A 17,875-nucleotide genomic window follows, 5' to 3' on the forward strand; every position below is an offset into this window, starting at 1 on the left:
AAAGGACAAAATAAATATATACTGCCCTTTCGTAGTTAAGGAAAATAAACAATACTATCTGAATGAGTAGTTTAACTACATGTGATGTCTGATGGTCAATTCTGTTATCATTCGGACAATAATATAAGAACGACGAGAAATATGGGAACACATTTTTTATTTTATAATGCAAACTGCAACATAGGAATTATATTATTTACCAAAAGGAGCAAAAAAGGTCATATACCCGTGGCAGTTAAATCACACAGTTTGTGTTAACTCTAAGTCCAACACATATTATTTTCTTCCTAGAGCTTAAATGGAAAGTCTACCATAAGACAAACCTTACGTTCCCGTGACGATGCACAGTCCGATCACGTGATTGCAATAATTATCTGAATGCTTTAATGACAAGAATTTAATGCTTTCCTACAATCCACCTGAAAACAAGAAACTCCTCTTACAAAGTTAGTGATTTCAGAACGCTATGAAACAACACGAGTCCAACTTAAATTATAAAGGAAAATTAACTCATGCAGGTCTGATACCTAACGTAGTAGGTACACTGCACCTACCAGCATCACAACTCACATGTTATTATCACAAACAAGGACTGAACTGTGGACCGTACGCACTAGGACGTTTTAGGTTAGACTTTCATCAAAAAGCATTCTATCAAAGAACTTCTAAGCACAAATATAGTTCATAGGGAAACCGAGATTCAATTAATAAGCTCAGTCCCACCACTCAGATAAATAATATTAACTCTACAAGAGAAAGACGACTTTCCCGTTGTTCATTAGCATATAAAAATCAGGAAGTTCCAAAAGTTTGTCAAATAGACCTTTTTTTGGTTGAAAAATCCCTGCACAGTTGGTTCTCGAAACATCGGCCGTTTTTTTTTTTTCTACAATCTGCATCAAGTCCTGGAAAGTTTTGAAAAGTTAAATTTATTGGCTGTGAAACCAGCAACCGTGACAAAACAACGACAGAAGTAGTTTGGAAATCTGGAAAAAAGTAAACAGCACCAAAGTCACTAAGGGCAAGCCAAGAGGGGGGGGGGGGGGGGGGGTACGCCACACGGCAAGAAGTTCATCTATTCACTCGCTGGGGGGGGGTGGGGGGGTCTGAGTCAGATCATTCAAAGAAACAGTCGCCGGCCTCACTCTCCCCGGTCGTAGTCGGGCTGCGTGCAGCTGATGCAGATGTAGTCGTCCTTCTCCGCCTGAGCGGCGGACACGCCCACACACACCTGGTGGAACCACTGGTTGCAGGTGCCGTCGCACTGGACCCAGTTCACCTGAATCGGAGGGAGGAGTCGTCTTACTGGGCCGCAGCAACAGGCGGCTGCATTTACATTTCAAGTTACATTGAGGGCGTTTAGCAGACGCTTTTATCCAACGTGACTCACAAGGGAAACGACAACGTATCACTGTCGGAACAGTAAGCATGTTCAATAGAACCAAGTGGAAAGCACTAACAATCACTAGGTTAACCCATTCCCCGTATACAACAAAGATAGCTAGGGTAAGACACTACACAATGCGCTGTGTACTACTTTTAAGTGCCAGGACGTACAACATACAATAAGTGTGTAAGAGGGGTGTAGGGGAGAAGGGGGGGGAGGCTATGCAGAATCTAGATCAGGGGTCTCAAACTCGCGGCCCGGGGGCCAATTGAGGCCCGCGGGATGATGTTTTGTGGCCCTCTACTTGCCATCAAAATTTGAATGAATTGTCTCCTGTTGTCAGCGATTACATAGCCAACGTTATCTAATTATAGCCCGATCATTAACTTGGATTGGGTCAGTTGTGCTCCTTTTTTCTGTGGAATACATGATGCGGCCCAGCCTGACCCAGACTCTACCTCCAGCGGACCCCCAGGTAAGTTGAGTTTGAGACACCTGGTCTAGATGATCTCTGAACACAGCACACAGGGAGTATCATTGAGCGGCCCGGAGGTCCTCCCGAGAAGGCGGAGGAGCAGAACCTGGCTGGACTCACCTCGTCGCCCCCGGGCTCCCGGCACCAAGGCGCCGCACACAGCGAATAGTCCTCCTCCTCGTCCTCAGAGTCCGAGGCGAGGGGGTCCGAGGGGAGGGTCTCCGACGGCGTGTTGCTGGGCGACGGAGACCTCTTCACCTCCGGGCTCTTCTCCTTGCCCGACTTGGACTTCTTCTTGCGGGACTTCTTCACCCTGTCCCGGGGGTGGGAGTCTGTGCTGTCCTTGCGCCGCTTGGTCCGTTTGCTTTTCCCGGAGTCCTTCTTGTGGCAGGAACTCCCGTTCTGTACGGAAACACGACGCGAAGCCAGAGGTGAGCACACGACGTAAGGCACTGTTGCAGAACCACGCCGTGATCACAGGCGCGTTTCACACAAGGAGAGGTTCCCTGAGGTGTTGGACGGGCGGGCTCACCGATGTGCGGTGCGGGCTCCCCTTCCTGGAGTGGTGTTGCTGCTGCTCCGGGGGCTCCTGGGTGGACGAGGCCGGGCTGGGGGGGGGCGGGATGGCCAGCTTGTGGAACAGGTATCTGTACAGCTGGTCCGTCTCGGGCAGCGTGACCTGCAGCAGGAAGCCCTCCCCCATCAGCTCCTCCAGCTCCGTGCCCAGACCTGTGACGGGCACCAGGGGGGGGGGGGGGTTAGCGTGCGAACCCAACCAGACCCGAAGCACACGAACACAGAGCGGGCTAACCCGTACCGGAGCTTGAGCTCGGCGGCTTACCCAGCAGTGGAATGGATAGGTGCTCCGAGTAGAAGTCTGAAGAACCGCTCTTCCCCAAAAGTGCAGAGAGACACCAGTGCCAATGTTTCGCCTGCAGAACAAACAAAACGTTACAACGCCGAACGGCCGACCGGTGAGTCGATCCGCTCTTGCTGGTGACTCTTCGGGCGCGTCACAGCGGCGTACGACAACCAGGGGTGGCCACCAGAGCCCGGGTCCGACCCGACGTACCTTCCCCCCGGCGACGCCGACCCCGGCCAGGTCGTCCAGCAGCCCGTCGGTGCAGGCCATCTGGACCCTGTGCTGCCAGCGCACCGTCCGCTCGATCAGGAAGCGCAGGGCGTCGCCCTCGGGCAGCCGCACGCGGATCCGCTGCAGCGAGGCCAGCAGGGGCAGCACCCGGTCCAGGGGCGGCTTCCGGGAACGCTGGCACAGGGGGCACAGCCAGGCCTGGTCCTGCTCCAGCTCCGAGGCCGTGGTGACGCAGTCGCTGTGGAAGACGTCGCGGCAGAGCTCGCACTGCAGCATGCCGCCCGACGGGCCCTTGTGACACAGACACACGCTGAGCTCCTCGCTGCCGTCGGCGGCAGACAGCAGCTTGGACTCGTTGGCGGCCCGCAGCGCCAGCAGGACCTCCATCTCGCTCTGCCGCACGTCCTCCAGCGTGGTCATCTGAGGGGGGGGGGGGTGTTACAGCGAGGCGTTAGCAGAAGGATAGGATAAACAAGACACTGTGTGGAGGGTGTCGGGACTGGGCCGAGGTGTGACGGCGCGACGGTGCGGGACTCACGGCCGAGGCGGAGTCCTTGCTCTCCAACAGAGCTCGCTCCACTTCGCTCAGAGAGTCCAGTTTGGCCGAGTCCCTCCGGGAGCCCGGCGATGCCTCCTTGCTCTTCTTCGACCGGCTCTTCTGGGACCCGGCGCCCACGTCACACCGGGGGGTCAGCACCTGGACACACGGGGGGGAGGAGGAGGATGAGGAGGAGGAAGAGGAAGAAGAGCAGGAGCATGGGGAGCAGCAGGATGATGAGGAAGAGGAAGAAGAGCAGGAGAATGGGGAGCAGCAGGAGGAGGAGGATGATGAGGAAGAGGGAGAGGAGGAGGAGGAGGAAGAGGAAGAAGAGCATGAGCATGGGGAGCAGCAGGAGGAGGAGGATGATGAGGAAGAGGAAGAAGAGCAGGAGAATGGGGAGCAGCAGGAGGAGGCGGAGGATGATGAGGAAGAGGAAGAGGAAGAGGGAGAGGGGGAGGAGGAAGAGGATCAGGACCCCTCCGACTAGAGAAGGGCTGTGGGGGGGGGGTTTACCTCCAGCAGGGAGAGCGAGGAGTTCTTCACGAGGAAGGTCTTGGCGGCGCTCTCCTTCCAGGTCTGCACGTCGGCCAGCAGCGCCTCCAGCCGGGTCAGCGGGTCCAGCCACACCGGGATGTCCTCCGCCCGGACCACCAGCTCCGAGAGGCTGTCCAGCACGGGGATGCGACCGCCCACCTACCGGGGGGGGGGGGGGGGGGGGGCACAGAGAGGAAGGTTCACATCCCTGGAGGCGAATCACGGCGGACGGAGTGAGCTGCACCACCGAGGCCCACGGGTTTACCTGCAGGGCCTCGACCTCCTGGAGCCAGTCCTTGGCCTTCAGGACCACCTCCTTCAGCTGCATGCAGTTGGGCAGGAAGGCCGGAATGTTCTCCACCTCCTGGAGGGCGTCCTCCAGGGTCTCCATGCTGTGAAACGGCCTGAGAAGAAGAAGAAGAGGAGCATTCTGGGTAAACAGGTGCACACCAAAAAAACACCCATCCATCTAGGACATATTTAAAAAAAAGGCAGAAAATAAAAAGCAATGATGGTCAATGAGAAACACATCTGCGGAAATTCATTATGATATAATGATGATTATAGAGCGCTATAATACTTTGCCGAGACTGTGTCGGAGGTTCGGTCTCAATACGTTTGAGAGCCTACGGCCTCTATTAAGAGCATAATGCTCATGCATCTGTGTTTGAGAGGCTACTGCCTCTAAGAGGCTATGATGCTCATGTACAACCGTATGTCGGAGAGGCTCCGTCTCAATATGTTTGAGAGGCTCCGGCCTCTATGAGGATGTGTGCGTGTGCGTGTGCGCGCGCCTCTCTCCCTCACCTGGCCTCCATGAGGCTGAGCGCCCTCTCCTCCCACTGCTCCGACACCGTCAGCAGCTCCTGCAGCCGCGCCATGGCCCTCTCCACGGAGCCGTGCGGGGCCAGGCCCACGCCCTGGTCGATCAGCCGCCTCATGGTGTCCAGGCAGAGGCTGTCGGGCCGCCCGCTGGCCCGCTGCGCCCCCTCCAGCCAGCGGGCCTGCTCCAGCCGCTCCCGCAGCAGGGGCAGCTGGGGCAGCTCCACGTCCAGGCCCAGGCTGACATCCAGGAGCTCCTGGAGGCCGGCCGCGCTGGGGGCCTCGTCCGACAGCAGCCGCTCGCTCTGCTGCCGGAAGTCGTCCACGCGGGTCAGGAGGTCCTGTGGATGGAAATAGATAACTTTATTGCCATGTCGACAGTCGATTGGGATTTGTGTTAGTGCCACAGGTTCAAACGAGGCAACACACACACGCGGTACGTACAGTACATAAGAGACAATGACACATGCGGTCATTCAAACCAGTAAAAGATAAAAAGATCTTCTGCGATTGCAACTTCCCCATAAAGTGTTGTTTGTTGTGCAGTCAATAAAGTGCAGCAACCCCAAACTTCCTGATCAACGAGGGTTGCGGTTGCGGTTCCCCTCTCGGTCATCGGACCACAGTGTGAGGAACAGCTGGGTCGACCCGGGCTCACGCACCTTGAGGAGGGGGGCCTGGCGGATGACGCAGGGCAGGCCGTCCAGCTGGGTCACGAAGGACCGCAGCTCCTCCACCGTCAGCTCGTTCTGGCTCTGGGTCCTCCCGCCTCCAGAGCGGTACCTGAGGGACCCCCCCAAGAACACATCAGTGCCCTCGCTCTGTACCCCTGAACCCCTTGTGTCGGCGGCTGACTCAGTGTGGGGACGAAGTTCTCCAGCAGAGACCGGGTTTAGAGCATCGAGGGATGGTCCCGTGTGGGTACCTGGTCTGGCGTTTCCCGTTGAGCAGCTGCTGGGCCATGGAGGCACACTTCTCCGCGTCCAGCGTGAGCGCCCGGAGCTGCCGCTGGAGGTCCGTCTTGGGGTAGGCGCCGGCCTCCGCCTGCTCCACCAGGCTGCGGAGCTCCTCCAGGCCTGCAGGGGGCGACGGGAGACACAAGGACGTCAGGAAGGGCTCATGGCTCAGAACACAGTAGGCGAGCTGGGAGGGGGGTGCTTGCTCTGAAGGTTTAAACGTTGAACGATGACTCGGAGAGAGGGGGGGGGCGGTGGTGCTCTGACCTCTCTTCTTATTGGCCTTGGTCTCCAGGATGTCCTGGACGCTGGCGACCCAGTTCTTGAAGGACTCGGCGCGATGCTTCACCGCCGCCATCATGGGGTACAGCGTCGCCAGCGTGAACTTACACCTGGAAGAAAATGAATACATTTTAACGTTAAATGAACAGATGGTTTTCCTGTGTTATAACTATATAACTACTACTATCTATGACTTAAGCCCAATCCCATTTCTACCCCTTACCCCTCCCCCTTGTTTTGAAGGGGGAAGGGGTAGGAATGGGATTGGGCCCAAGATGCCCTTTGACGTGCGAGTTTGGTTATCCGTCCTTGCAAACACAACAACGTTGTATACAAGTACGAGGTGAACCAGTATGAACCCGAATCGTTTATAAATTACTACACCCTGCTATTTGATATCGAGAGAGAGAGATTTCTACCGTGATAAACACCCGATCCATACAGCAGATCCTATTTTAATGTTTGCTAGAGAGCATCATCCCAGAGCTCAAGCCCAGGTCCGTCGTCTCCTTAAGGGACACGTCTGAGCTACTGAGCTCCAGGACCCCCTCGTTCGGGGATGTGGGGGGGGGGGGGGTGGTGGTGGTGCTGGGGGCTATGTAGCGTGTGCTCGTCTGCTCAGGGCGTGTGCTGTGGTGGGTGTGGCGCGTCGGGGGCCTGACTCACTGCAGGGTGTATCCGCTGGGCGGGCAGGAGCAGAGGTCCTGGGCGTGGTGCAGACACACCAGCTTGCCGGGGCTGCAGGGGCAGGTGATGCCCGACAGGTAGCAGGTGGTCCGGCACTTGAGGCACTGCCGCTCCTCGTCGGGCAGCAGCTCGTAGTCCACCTGCTGGGACCTCGACACGCCCTGGGGGGGGAGGGGGGACACACACGCCGCGTTAGAGCCGGGGGGGGGCGAAGACGGGGACGAGGGCGTCGGCCCGACAAGCAGCCATCTTGAACCTTTTCCAACATCCCACACGTCAAGCGTTCCGCACGGACCAGTTTAACGGGAATGTCGACACTCACGAGTTCTGTAAGGGCGGATGACTAACAACAACAACAACAACATGTTGCTCAACCAAAAGGTAGGCTCGTCATATAACGACCTGCTACAGGTGGGTTCATCACATGCTGCCCTACTAGAGGTAAGACTATCACACGCTGCCTACTACAGGTAGGTTCATCACACGCTGCCTACTACAGGTGGGACCATCACACGCTGCCTACTACAGGTAGGTTCATCACACGCTGCCTACTACAGGTAGGTTTATCACAGGTGAGACCGTCCCATGCTCCTACAGGTGAGACCGTCCCATGCTCCTACAGGTGAGACCGTCCCATGCTCCTACAGGTGAGACCGTCCCATGCTCCTACAGGTGAGACCGTCCCATGCTCTTACAGGTGAGACCGTCCCATGCTCCTACAGGTGAGACCGTCCCATGCTCCTACAGGTGAGACCGTCCCATGCTCTTACAGGTGAGACCGTCCCATGTTCTTACAGGTGAGACCATCCCATGCTCCTACAGGTAAGACCGTCCCATGCTCCTACAGGTAAGACCGTCCCATGCTCCTACAGGTAAGACCGTCCCATGCTCCTACAGGTAAGACCGTCCCATGCTCCTACAGGTGAGACCGTCCCATGCTCCTACAGGTGAGACCGTCCCATGCTCCTACAGGTAAGACCGTCCCATGCTCCTACAGGTAAGACCGTCCCATGCTCCTACAGGTAAGACCGTCCCATGCTCCTACGGCTAGCACCCCACCCACGCCTCTCGGATGCCGACTCACCATGGCGTTGACCTTCCCCCGCAGCTCCTCCTCCTCCTGGATCATGACGGCCATCTCCTTCTGCACCGCGGAGGCCAGCTCCACCTCCATGTGGTCGGCCTTGGCGGCCATGTTGCAGACCATCTCGTCGTGGGAGAAGACGCAGTAGCGGCTGAGCTGCCGGTAGTGGTCCACGCACTGCCGCCCGATGGGCATCTGACCCCCCAGGGAGAAAAGGGCAGGGGGTCACAACGCAGCAGACGCAGCGCAGACTGGAGTCCTACTGCCTCTCAACTCGATTTTCTCGCACACAAACATTTATATTTACTGGACACTTTAATCCAAAGTGGCTCACAATAAGTACATTTGCAAGAAGAAGGTGAAACAACAATATATATCGCTGTCAGTACGGTAGGGATGTTCATGGAACCAAGTGCCAAGCACTAACAATCACTAGGTTAACCCATTCCCCGTACGCAACCAAGATAGCTAGGATAAGATGCTACACAACTAAGTACCATAACTAAGTACGTCATACAATGAGTGCGTGCATTAAGTGCCTGGACGTACAACGCACAATAAGTAGGAGTGGGTGAACTCTGAACATCGCTATAGAAGTGAACCGGGCAGCGATGCGTTGTGGAGGCCTTGAACCCGTCTCACCCAATCCATGGTGCAGAAGTTGACCGCCTCGGCGAAGTTGAAGCCCTGGTTGAACCCGCTGTGGTAGGCCCGCGGGAACGTGATGACAAACTCACCGGCGCACTGGTTGGTGCGGTAGATCTACGCCAAACCGAAAACACCAAACGGTATTAGTTCAACCTTACCCCAGTCCTATCCTGAACATGAGCCACCGGGAGCAGGGAGCAGCGGGGGTGGGGGGGGGGGGCGTACCGGGACCCCGTTGTTCATCAGCGTGTTGGGGTTCATGATGGTGACCAGCTGGTGCAGGAGGTCCGGCTGAGACTCAAACAGCTCCGGGGCCAGCTTCTTCATCACCCCCTCCAGCTGCGTGGCGGCGGAGCCCGGGGCCCCGTACCAGGTCTTGGGCTCGCCCCTGGGGACAGCGGGGCGGGGTTTAGCGCACGCTCACGGACCAGAAAGCTTTTATTTTGAAGGGCTTATCCGTGTATTCATTGATTCATCTTGGGAACATCTTGTATTTTATTTATTTATTTATAATCTTATCTTCTATGCATGTAGGGTTAGCTTGTAGGGTATTTATATTTATATTGTATGGAGCACCTGGAACAACAATTTCCCCCCGGGGATCAATAAAGTATTTCTGATTCTGATTCTGGAACCAGTGATTAAACCGGACTGTATGCAAATATAACGTGCTGAACATGAATGATATTCTAGTACGACACGGATTGAGGAAGAAGGGTTCCAGCAATGGTAGCCCTCGACGTCATTCAAGTACTGTATGTCGGATCACATTCTGTATGAACCGTCCCTCCAGCTTGTTGTGGTCGGCTCACAGGCATGGGCCCCTCAGAGAGGCCCCTGCGTGGGCTGCCTGCTCACCAGTGCAGGTAGTTGATGGAGTAGCTCCAGTGGTCCTCGATGTGCCAGCAGAAGGAGGAGAAGCACATGCCCACGTACAGCCAGGGCAGCTTCATGCCGCAGATGTCGGCCGTGACGTGGGTCAGCACCGAGGCGTCCAGCACGGGCATGTTGTTCAGGTTCCAGCCGCTGGTGAGGTAGGTCTGAGGGGAGGAACACACGGCTCAGGACGGCGTGTGGTTCAGGGGGTTAGCGGGTTGGCTGGTAACCGGAAGGCTGCGAGTGTCGAGGTGTCCCCGAGCGAGACACGTACCCTCACCGTGCCCGTCGGGCTGGCTGTCGGCTTGCATGGCTGACACCGCCGTCGGCGTGTGTACAGGAATGTGTGAACGTCAGGCAATAATGTAAAGCGCTTCGAGTGGCCACTGGTTAGAAAGGCGCCGTATGAATGTAGTCCCTTTAACAGGACTCAGGACTCCATGTCCCTGCCAGGCCATCTGGACGCCCCCTTCCCCCCCAGGGCATCGATAGCACGGAGCGCTAGAGTCTCAGGGTTTCCCAAGAGCAATGCCCTTAAGGATTAGTGGCGCAGCAGCGCATGCACAGACGGACCAACGGACACACGCTGCACCAACACACTAACACAAACACTCTAATGCTCCGCCGTCATTAAGCCTGCCAGAAGCGGTGAAACGCGGGTGTAGTGAGGAGGTCCCGTTCCATTTATCATCCACTGCCTGAGAAACCTTTTAACAACTTCCACATCCCAGCGGGGAGCCGGCATCCCGCCGTCCATACTAAACACACAATCTAATAATACTTGTCAGCAACATGTCTGTGCTTTGCGAGCTAATAATAGCACGAGGGGTTATTCCGAGTCGTTCTCCGTGACTGCCGGGGCCCAGAGTACGCAGAGGGAGGTAACGACGCAGTGTGACGCCTCTGAAGGCGTGGACCGTATCCAATGCCCTCACATCTGTTGGCAGCGGGCTCAGCCGCGGGTCTTCGGGTCAACAAAACATTTGGCAATGGTCAAGCTGAAAGCCTTTTGTCAGACTGACACAAAGCATCATAGGAAGATATTGGATTTGTAAAGGACCAATACTGTAGTAAACAAAAACTAAGATGATTTAAACTAACATGTTAGCAAAGCCCTCACAGGAGGAGCCAGTAATCCAAGCAGGCCAACAGCAGCATCACAGAGAGCTTCAGGGAGATGGACAGACGCTCTCTACTGGCCCGCTTTAAAACACACACGCTGAAGCGCGGTACGGTTCTGACTGTTGCACCAACCCCTTAAAACAACGACAACAACAACCATCCCCGCCTGGCTGCACCTCTGGTTTCACTTCTGCGATAGCATCAGAGGAAGTCGATCCTTATATGTAAAATATATTCACAGATGCGGCGTGCGCTGGAACGCGTCCCACACACCTTGTTTTGAAAAGGCCCCTGAATAGAGGGGAGAGTGATTCAACTCATTCTACAAACACATGACAACCGTACGGGTTCAAAGCGGTACGCGGCAAACACGAAAAAAAGCAGCGGTGCGTTCGCGCCCGTACCTCGTCGTCCCCGGAGACCTCCACCTGCCCGTTCTTCACGGGGAAGCCGCTGCCAAACTCCTTGGAGGCGATGTCTGCCCCGTACTCCACCGTGACGTCCTCCTCGATGGTGCTGACCAGGCGCCAGAACTCCTTCTCCACCAGCTCCGTGGGAACCATCTGTCACAGAAAGACACCCCGCGCGTGTTGGCTTCACCTCCACCTCGTCCTCCGTGTCTCGCCACGTGGGAGTGTTCCACATGCTGGAGAGGCCGTAGCCACGGTGTAGTGGCGTGTACTCACGTGGACCGGCATGTTGAAGTAGTCCGACTTGAAGGAGTCCGCCATGTCTCCGAACGTCCGCAGGTTGTAGTTCCTGCTGGCCTGCTCGAAGCCGAAAGCGACTGGAGGCTTTCCACATTCCTGGGGGAGAGAAACTCTCCGTTACACACTGTACGCATTAAGCGCAGGCGACTGTGGGCAGCATTAAATAATAAGCTATTAACCCCTATAGTCTTGTAGAAGTAGGGATTAACTGCCAACTTGAATGGTTCATTAAGTACCTCATTAGGCAGATCAGAGTTTGCTTTACCCGTTAGAGGGCACCTTGTATTCACGCTCTTCATCAGCGAATTTCAACCCATCCCCCTCAACTCCCCTCTTCCCCCTGGTGTCCCCCCCCCCCCTCACTGGGTCTGTACTGAGGCGCTTCAGACTGTGTGTCCCCTAGTGTCCCCCCCCCCCTCACTGGGTCTGTACTGAGGCGCTTCAGACTGTGTGGCCCCTAGTGTCCCCCCACCCCCTCACTGGGTCTGTACTGAGCAGCTGTGGGGGGCTTCGGGTTGCGTGTGGCCGTGTGTCAGCAGCTCACCTGAGCCAGGCACTTGGGGCACCTCCAGTCCCCCTTGGGGACGTCGTGGAGGGGCGGGATCAGACAGAAGGTGTGGTAGCTGTCATCACAGCCGTCACAGAGCAGCAGGCGGTCCTCCGCAGTCCCGCAGCCGCAGACCAGACACATGTACTGGTCCACCTGGCGGGAATCAGAGAGGGGACTGAGTCTATGAACTGGAACCAGACACATGTACTGGTCCACCTGGCGGGGATCAGAGAGGGGACTGAGTCTATGAACTGGAACCAGACACATGTACTGGTCCACCTGGCGGGGATCAGAGAGGGGACTGAGTCTATGAACTGGAACCAGACACATGTACTGGTCCACCTGGCGGGAATCAACATGGGGTCATAGCCTATGGGTCAGAGATCACCTAGCCCCATTACCCCCACACCCCTCCAACCCACAGATTGTATGTTGCACGTTCTGGCACTTGAACTAGTACTAATCATCGTGGAGCATCTTATCCTAGCCATCTTTGTATACAGGAAGGGGTTAACCTAGCGATTGTTAGTGCTTGGCACTTGGTTCTATGAACATCCTTGCTGTACCGACAGCGATATATTGTTGTTTCTCTTTCTTCTGACTAATGGGCTTACTGTTAAATGCCCTGAATGAAAATGTAAATGTATGTTCTGCAACCAGACTCATGGAACCGGGTCCACCTGGTTAAGAACGACCATGGAAACACAAGTCTACGTTCTGGAACATGGGATGTGTACATATCACAAGAAAGACCAGCGCTTGTTATGCTACGTAACATTTGCTACAGGGTGAGACTTTGTCCAAAGACCCGTCAGACCAGCAGCGTTTCCTCACCCCGGGTTCGTTCCTCCGGTCGAGGACCGTCTCCTTGTCGTCCAGGGGGTCCTGGTACAGAACCGGCTCCTGCTTCACCGGCCCCGAGGACATCCTCCCTGCGAGGAGAAGCAGACGCGTGGGGGACGTCAGAGACCCTGGGGGGGGACCGGAGGCGCCGCTGAACCGTCGACTCGGCTCCGTACTTACCGCCCTCCTGCTTGGTGGAGTACGTCCCCACCCGCCGTCTCAGGTTGGGCCGGTTCTCACAGTCCTCCTCCGAGTCCATCCCCACGTAGCCCCGCTGCCGGGACAAGAGCAGAAGGTTAGGGAGGGGGTCTGTAGTGGTGATGCAATGTGGACCCGTGGGAGGAGAGGTTGAATGGATCTGTAGCGTGGATGTAATGTGGACCAGTTTGAGGAGGGGCTGAGTGGATCTGTGATGTACTGATGGGGATTGGTTGGACCAGTTTGAGGAGGGGCAGAGTGGATCTGTGATGTACTGATGGGGATTGGTTGGACCAGTTTGAGGAGGGGTTGAGTGGATCGGCGAGGTATTGAATCGGACCATGCAGACCGGTTTGAGGAGGGGTTTAGTGGATCTGTGAGGTACTGATGAGGCTCCTGCGGAACTGGTTTGAGGAGGGTGCTGAGTGGTTCTGGGGGTCTCACCTCAGCCCTCATGCGCTTGGCGCGGCGGGCGATGCTGCAGGTCTCCTGGGGCTGCACCGACTGCCTCTGGGGCAGGTCGTGGGGCGTGTACTCCTTGTCCTTTGTGTCGTTGGTCAGGGTGGCCTTCTGTGGGAGAACACGAGAGCACTTCAGTGAGGCCCTCGGCAGAACTGCCCTGCATCGCCGGCTTGGAATATCCCAAAGGTTACAAACACTATCGTAAAACAACGAGGGTGCAGAGTGTGATTAATATTAATGTCAATGACCCATTTGCCTCTACTAAACGAATCATGGCGAAATAGATATTTTTTTAATATATAATTTGTTAATTTATCATATTGGGACACGGTCGTGGTTGTGTGAAAACGTTCAGGGCTCGTTTGAGGGCCTCCAGCAGCCGTCGGTGGTGCGCGGCGGTCGTACCAGGAGGTTGGCCCCGGTCTTGAACAGCTTGTAGGGGTACAGGATCCTCTCGTAGTGGGCCCTCAGGTGGGAGCCGATGGCCTTCCCCGGAGCGAAGCCCATCTGGACCGAGATCCGACTCCAGCGCCGCTCCCTGCAGACGGCGTCGAAGCCGCCCTCCTCGTTCACCAACTGCCGAGCAGGAGGAGCACACGGTCCGGGGGTTAGGACACGAGCAGGCCTCAATTATTCATCCGTTCATTAGCATGGAACGGGGGTGTTTTGGACGCTCCGCGGTCTAGTGCGGCCTGGAGAAACGAACGTACCCTGTTGAGCAGGTACAGGTCGAGGATCTTCCTCTCCACGTGAGGAATCTTCAGGGTGCATCCTTGCAGCTCCCAGAACTTTGCTATTTGATCGAGAAAATTGAGCTTGACTCTGGTCTGAGCCTAAAGTTAAGAGGGAGAAAGGGGCATACTGTTTAGTACTACCATCAAGTAACGGGCTAGTCATTCGTTACGCTTTGGTGAAACATAGATACGTGATCATTTGTGAAATACTGGCAAAAAAAACATTTTAGTTTAAGATTGCCTTCTCCCAAACGGACGGATTGTATTTAAACACATTTTTAATTCCAATAGCAAAATTCCACAACAGAACACACATTGAAAAAAACACTATAAAGTTCTCATCAACGGCAGAAAATTGAACATAAAATCAACCCAAATGCATTGTAAGAAACCGTACCTCCAACTCGTTCAGCCTTTGAATCCGCGGTGTGAATTGCAGTCTGTCCACGTCACAGGCAAATGGTGGCTGCCATTCCTGCAAAACGTAAACAATGCAGCCTTATCAGAACCAGGCAGCCATTTTGAAGGCTACATTTTGGTGACTTTCTCCACCAACCTGTATTCCCCAATACTACAGAGTCTTCTGGGGCGAACCAAAGGCCAGGGAATCAATCATATCGAAGTTAATCGTACATTGGTGGCCCTGATCCAAGCCTCAAACCACCTTGCGCTTTAAATACAAAAATACAGTCCACTTCTAGTGTCCAATGTGTGTACAAATCGAGATCAAAGTAGTGGTTCAACTTTACAAAAAGATGCTCAATCCAGTATGGGTAACAAAATCCCTCTGCCAACTATTAAATCATAATGACATGGTAATGAGCATGTTTTATACCCCCCATTGAAAGCCTGTGTGTGAGGCCGGTATAGCCAGTATGAAAGGCCAGCTTTAGACCCGCCTGCTCTAATGCTCAGGCTTTTGGGCCTGCTGTCTGCTTCAGAGGGGGTGGACTTCACCGGGGGACTATTTTAGAGCACTGCATATTTGAGTTTAAACAAACAAAAGTCTTCATAGGCGGTGTTGACCTATTTATGCACGGGAGGTAACATTTTAAAAAATGTGTCCAATGAAAGTAAGTAGTGGACAGCATTTTTCAGCTGGGAGTGGGGAGATGTTTAGCTGAAGGCAACAGAACGGTGATATTCTTTCGGTACATTAGTGCTGCAGTGGAAGGTCATTGTCAAGGGAAGGACTCATACAAACCAGCTTTTACACACACACACACACACACACTCACGGCTGAGCTCAGGCATAGCCAAATATTAAGTACACAGTTTGACTTCCCTGTGGCATTTTGTAGGATAGAAAACTGTAGTGTAGGCGAACATTGAATGTGTTTTCTAGCTTGTTTCATTACAGATGATCTGGGATGATGTTTATGTCTAGTCTATTTAGGCCCAGCAGCGAATGAGTGTCCACGACTTTTGTGAACCACCTGACCTAAGACTAATACGAGCTTTAGCTAGGAAGAGCCAAAACCTTTTCATTGTAAAATCAACAGTATCCCCTCTGGTGCCTACATGCTGAATGAAAAATGCACAGGTGTAAATATTCTCCAGGGTACGGTTGTGCTGTGTATGCTTTATTGTATATTTCCTAAGGGTAAGGGTTAGAAGAAATCCTCCCTTTTATTTTTTGAATCCCTACATGTTTGCAGAAATAATCCAGCATCTTATTATTGTGAGTCAAGTTGTGTGTCGGTAGTGAAGTTGGTGGGTCCTTGGGGCCCTGCGGTATTTGCATGGCCACTCGGTCACACCCTGCCGTGTGTACATCCCTAAACCAATAGGTGAGGGACGAGCCACTCAATAGTTCATTCTCCTTAAAATAAACAAAATATACCTTAAACACGAACACTCAACCTCCAGTATAAACGATCAAACAAAACCATACACTTGACGTGTAAGAACAGTTTGTAAACCAATTGGGGGGGATTACAATTTGGAGTGCCCAGGAGGACTTTCTAAAGTGTTATGTCATGTTTAGTGGCCTAAATGGCAGCAGCCGGTGACGTAGCGAGCGTACAATAGTAGAAACACAGTAATGGAACTGAGCCCAACATCATCTCTACATGTTGTTTAAGATGACCCGATTGCAGAACGTGGATGAGAATTAGTTTGGTGGCTTCTGCCTGCTAAAGGAAAGCATCGCATTCATACATCTCCCCCGTGATGTTCTCCATAAAGAGTGGAGGAAGCAGCACGTACGTGTGTCCTCCTCCACCCAGCCGTCAAAACACGGCCATTACTGACACACGGTGCGTGTACCACCACACAACAGTACACATTAAATACAGATGGGTGGCCATGAAGCCAATAATAAACATGATCAATCATGAATATTGTGATGTTTTCGTAGTAGCTACATAGTACAGATTAAATCTAACGTCATATATCTGTAATATTGACGGCACTAAAACAAAACATAAATAATAAACGGTGCGACATGTGCATGAACACAGTGCAGATTAAAGATATATGCGTGGTGATAAACGATATTAATAAAACATGACGGCTGATCCTCCGGGTCTCTGCTGGGTTCAACGTAAACAAGTCGCTCAACTTTAACGTTCAGCTCGTTTAGAGAACCACCTCAGAGACCGACGGTTATCGACGTGTACGATACAAACTAATGCTTATATGTACTTATATAACACTTCTGTAGCAGGATGCGGAGCGACGGGGCCACACGGCGCGTCTCCGTCTCCGTCGCCACAAACCAGAAGCTGATCCGCGGAGCCGCAATCCGCCATGTTGAAAACACGGCGTCCACAACACAACTTTACCCCAACACCACTCCAGGAACACCCTACACTCGGCCCGGCTGCAACACAGCCGGGCCCGCGGGGGACCGGGGGACTTACGGGAGGCGGTCGGACTTTGCAGATCCCCGTTTTCTCGGCTATCGCTCGTATTTTGTTGATGTAGGCGAAGGGGTCGGAGAACTCCTCCCGGCTGGGCTCGAACACCGGACACTCCGGCGGGGACACGAACTCCTTGAGCTGCGGCGGGCCCATCGCTGCACCGCGGTCCGGGACGAGGCGAGACGTTGGTGAGTGTACTCCGGAGGTGTTTAGAGGACGATACTGCACTTAAAACACATAATTCCGGCCGTGGCGACCCTCCACTCATCGGAGTCAACACGAATTATCCGGTGGCGACGGGAGGCGGTGCCACGGGATTTGACGCGTCCGCTTAAAAAAGTAGATACTTCCAAAATATCTTATTTTTCTAGTGAAACTGGCGTTTTGTCGTTGGTATAAGGTCCACTGCTTGTTATATGCACGGAATAAACCTTTGTTTAATTATTAACGGCTAATCTGGGTATTTCTTTTCAAAATGGCAACATTTATTATAAATACTGACCGTTGTAATAACCGACATCTGAAAGTAAACTTGTTTAAATGCTGCGTTTCTATTTAATAGGAGCCAGTGGACAAAGAGTCCCTCAATCCGAGCTTCATGCGCAGGGCCGAGGACAGATTATGTTCAGTATACAAATATGATCGTATTTGTATTTGGTGGGTTTGATTATATCATTTACATCTCGATGTCCATCGACTTGGCTGTCTGTACTCCTGCCTGTAGGTCGGGCCGTACGTCTCTGGCTCCGCCCGCGGAAGCGGACAATAACACAGGTAAGCGATTCGAGCGTACCCACCGAATCCCTCCGCGTCGGCCGGGACTATCTTTTTAAATGGCCTCAATGAGCGCTCTGATTGGCGGACGGGTTTCATAAGAGCAGTTGTTGTTCGCCTCCTGGATGACGTGCCGTTTGTAAAAAGTTAAAGCAACTAATGTTTGATGGTCGAACCAGTTGCTCATTGGTTGCTTTGCCCGATTATTTTTACTGATTTTAAAAATATTTTTG

General features: G+C 53.7%; 1 protein-coding gene across 1 annotated transcript; it reads right to left on the reverse strand.

Annotated features, from left to right (window-relative positions):
• Nucleotides 1-140: 140 nt before the first annotated feature.
• On the reverse strand, nt 141-17,534 carry kdm5ba (lysine demethylase 5Ba). Its single transcript, XM_030373745.1, has 27 exons — nt 16,869-17,534; nt 14,402-14,479; nt 13,981-14,103; nt 13,676-13,846; nt 13,253-13,378; nt 12,791-12,884; nt 12,602-12,699; nt 11,762-11,920; nt 11,194-11,313; nt 10,912-11,070; nt 9,368-9,549; nt 8,735-8,897; nt 8,504-8,623; nt 7,862-8,056; nt 6,757-6,938; nt 6,076-6,200; nt 5,778-5,928; nt 5,515-5,635; nt 4,838-5,193; nt 4,296-4,434; nt 4,010-4,189; nt 3,494-3,652; nt 2,935-3,375; nt 2,704-2,794; nt 2,395-2,591; nt 1,983-2,264; nt 141-1,279 (listed from the first exon to the last, which is right to left on the reverse strand). Exons 1-27 carry the CDS (start codon nt 17,019-17,021, stop codon nt 1,142-1,144), a joined length of 4,503 nt encoding a protein of 1,500 aa, XP_030229605.1. The 5' UTR covers nt 17,022-17,534; the 3' UTR covers nt 141-1,141.
• Between the last annotated feature and the right edge of the window lie 341 nt (nt 17,535-17,875).

The sequence above is a fragment of the Gadus morhua genome, chromosome 13 (assembly GCF_902167405.1).
Source record: "Gadus morhua chromosome 13, gadMor3.0, whole genome shotgun sequence".
Taxonomy (NCBI): domain Eukaryota; kingdom Metazoa; phylum Chordata; class Actinopteri; order Gadiformes; family Gadidae; genus Gadus; species Gadus morhua.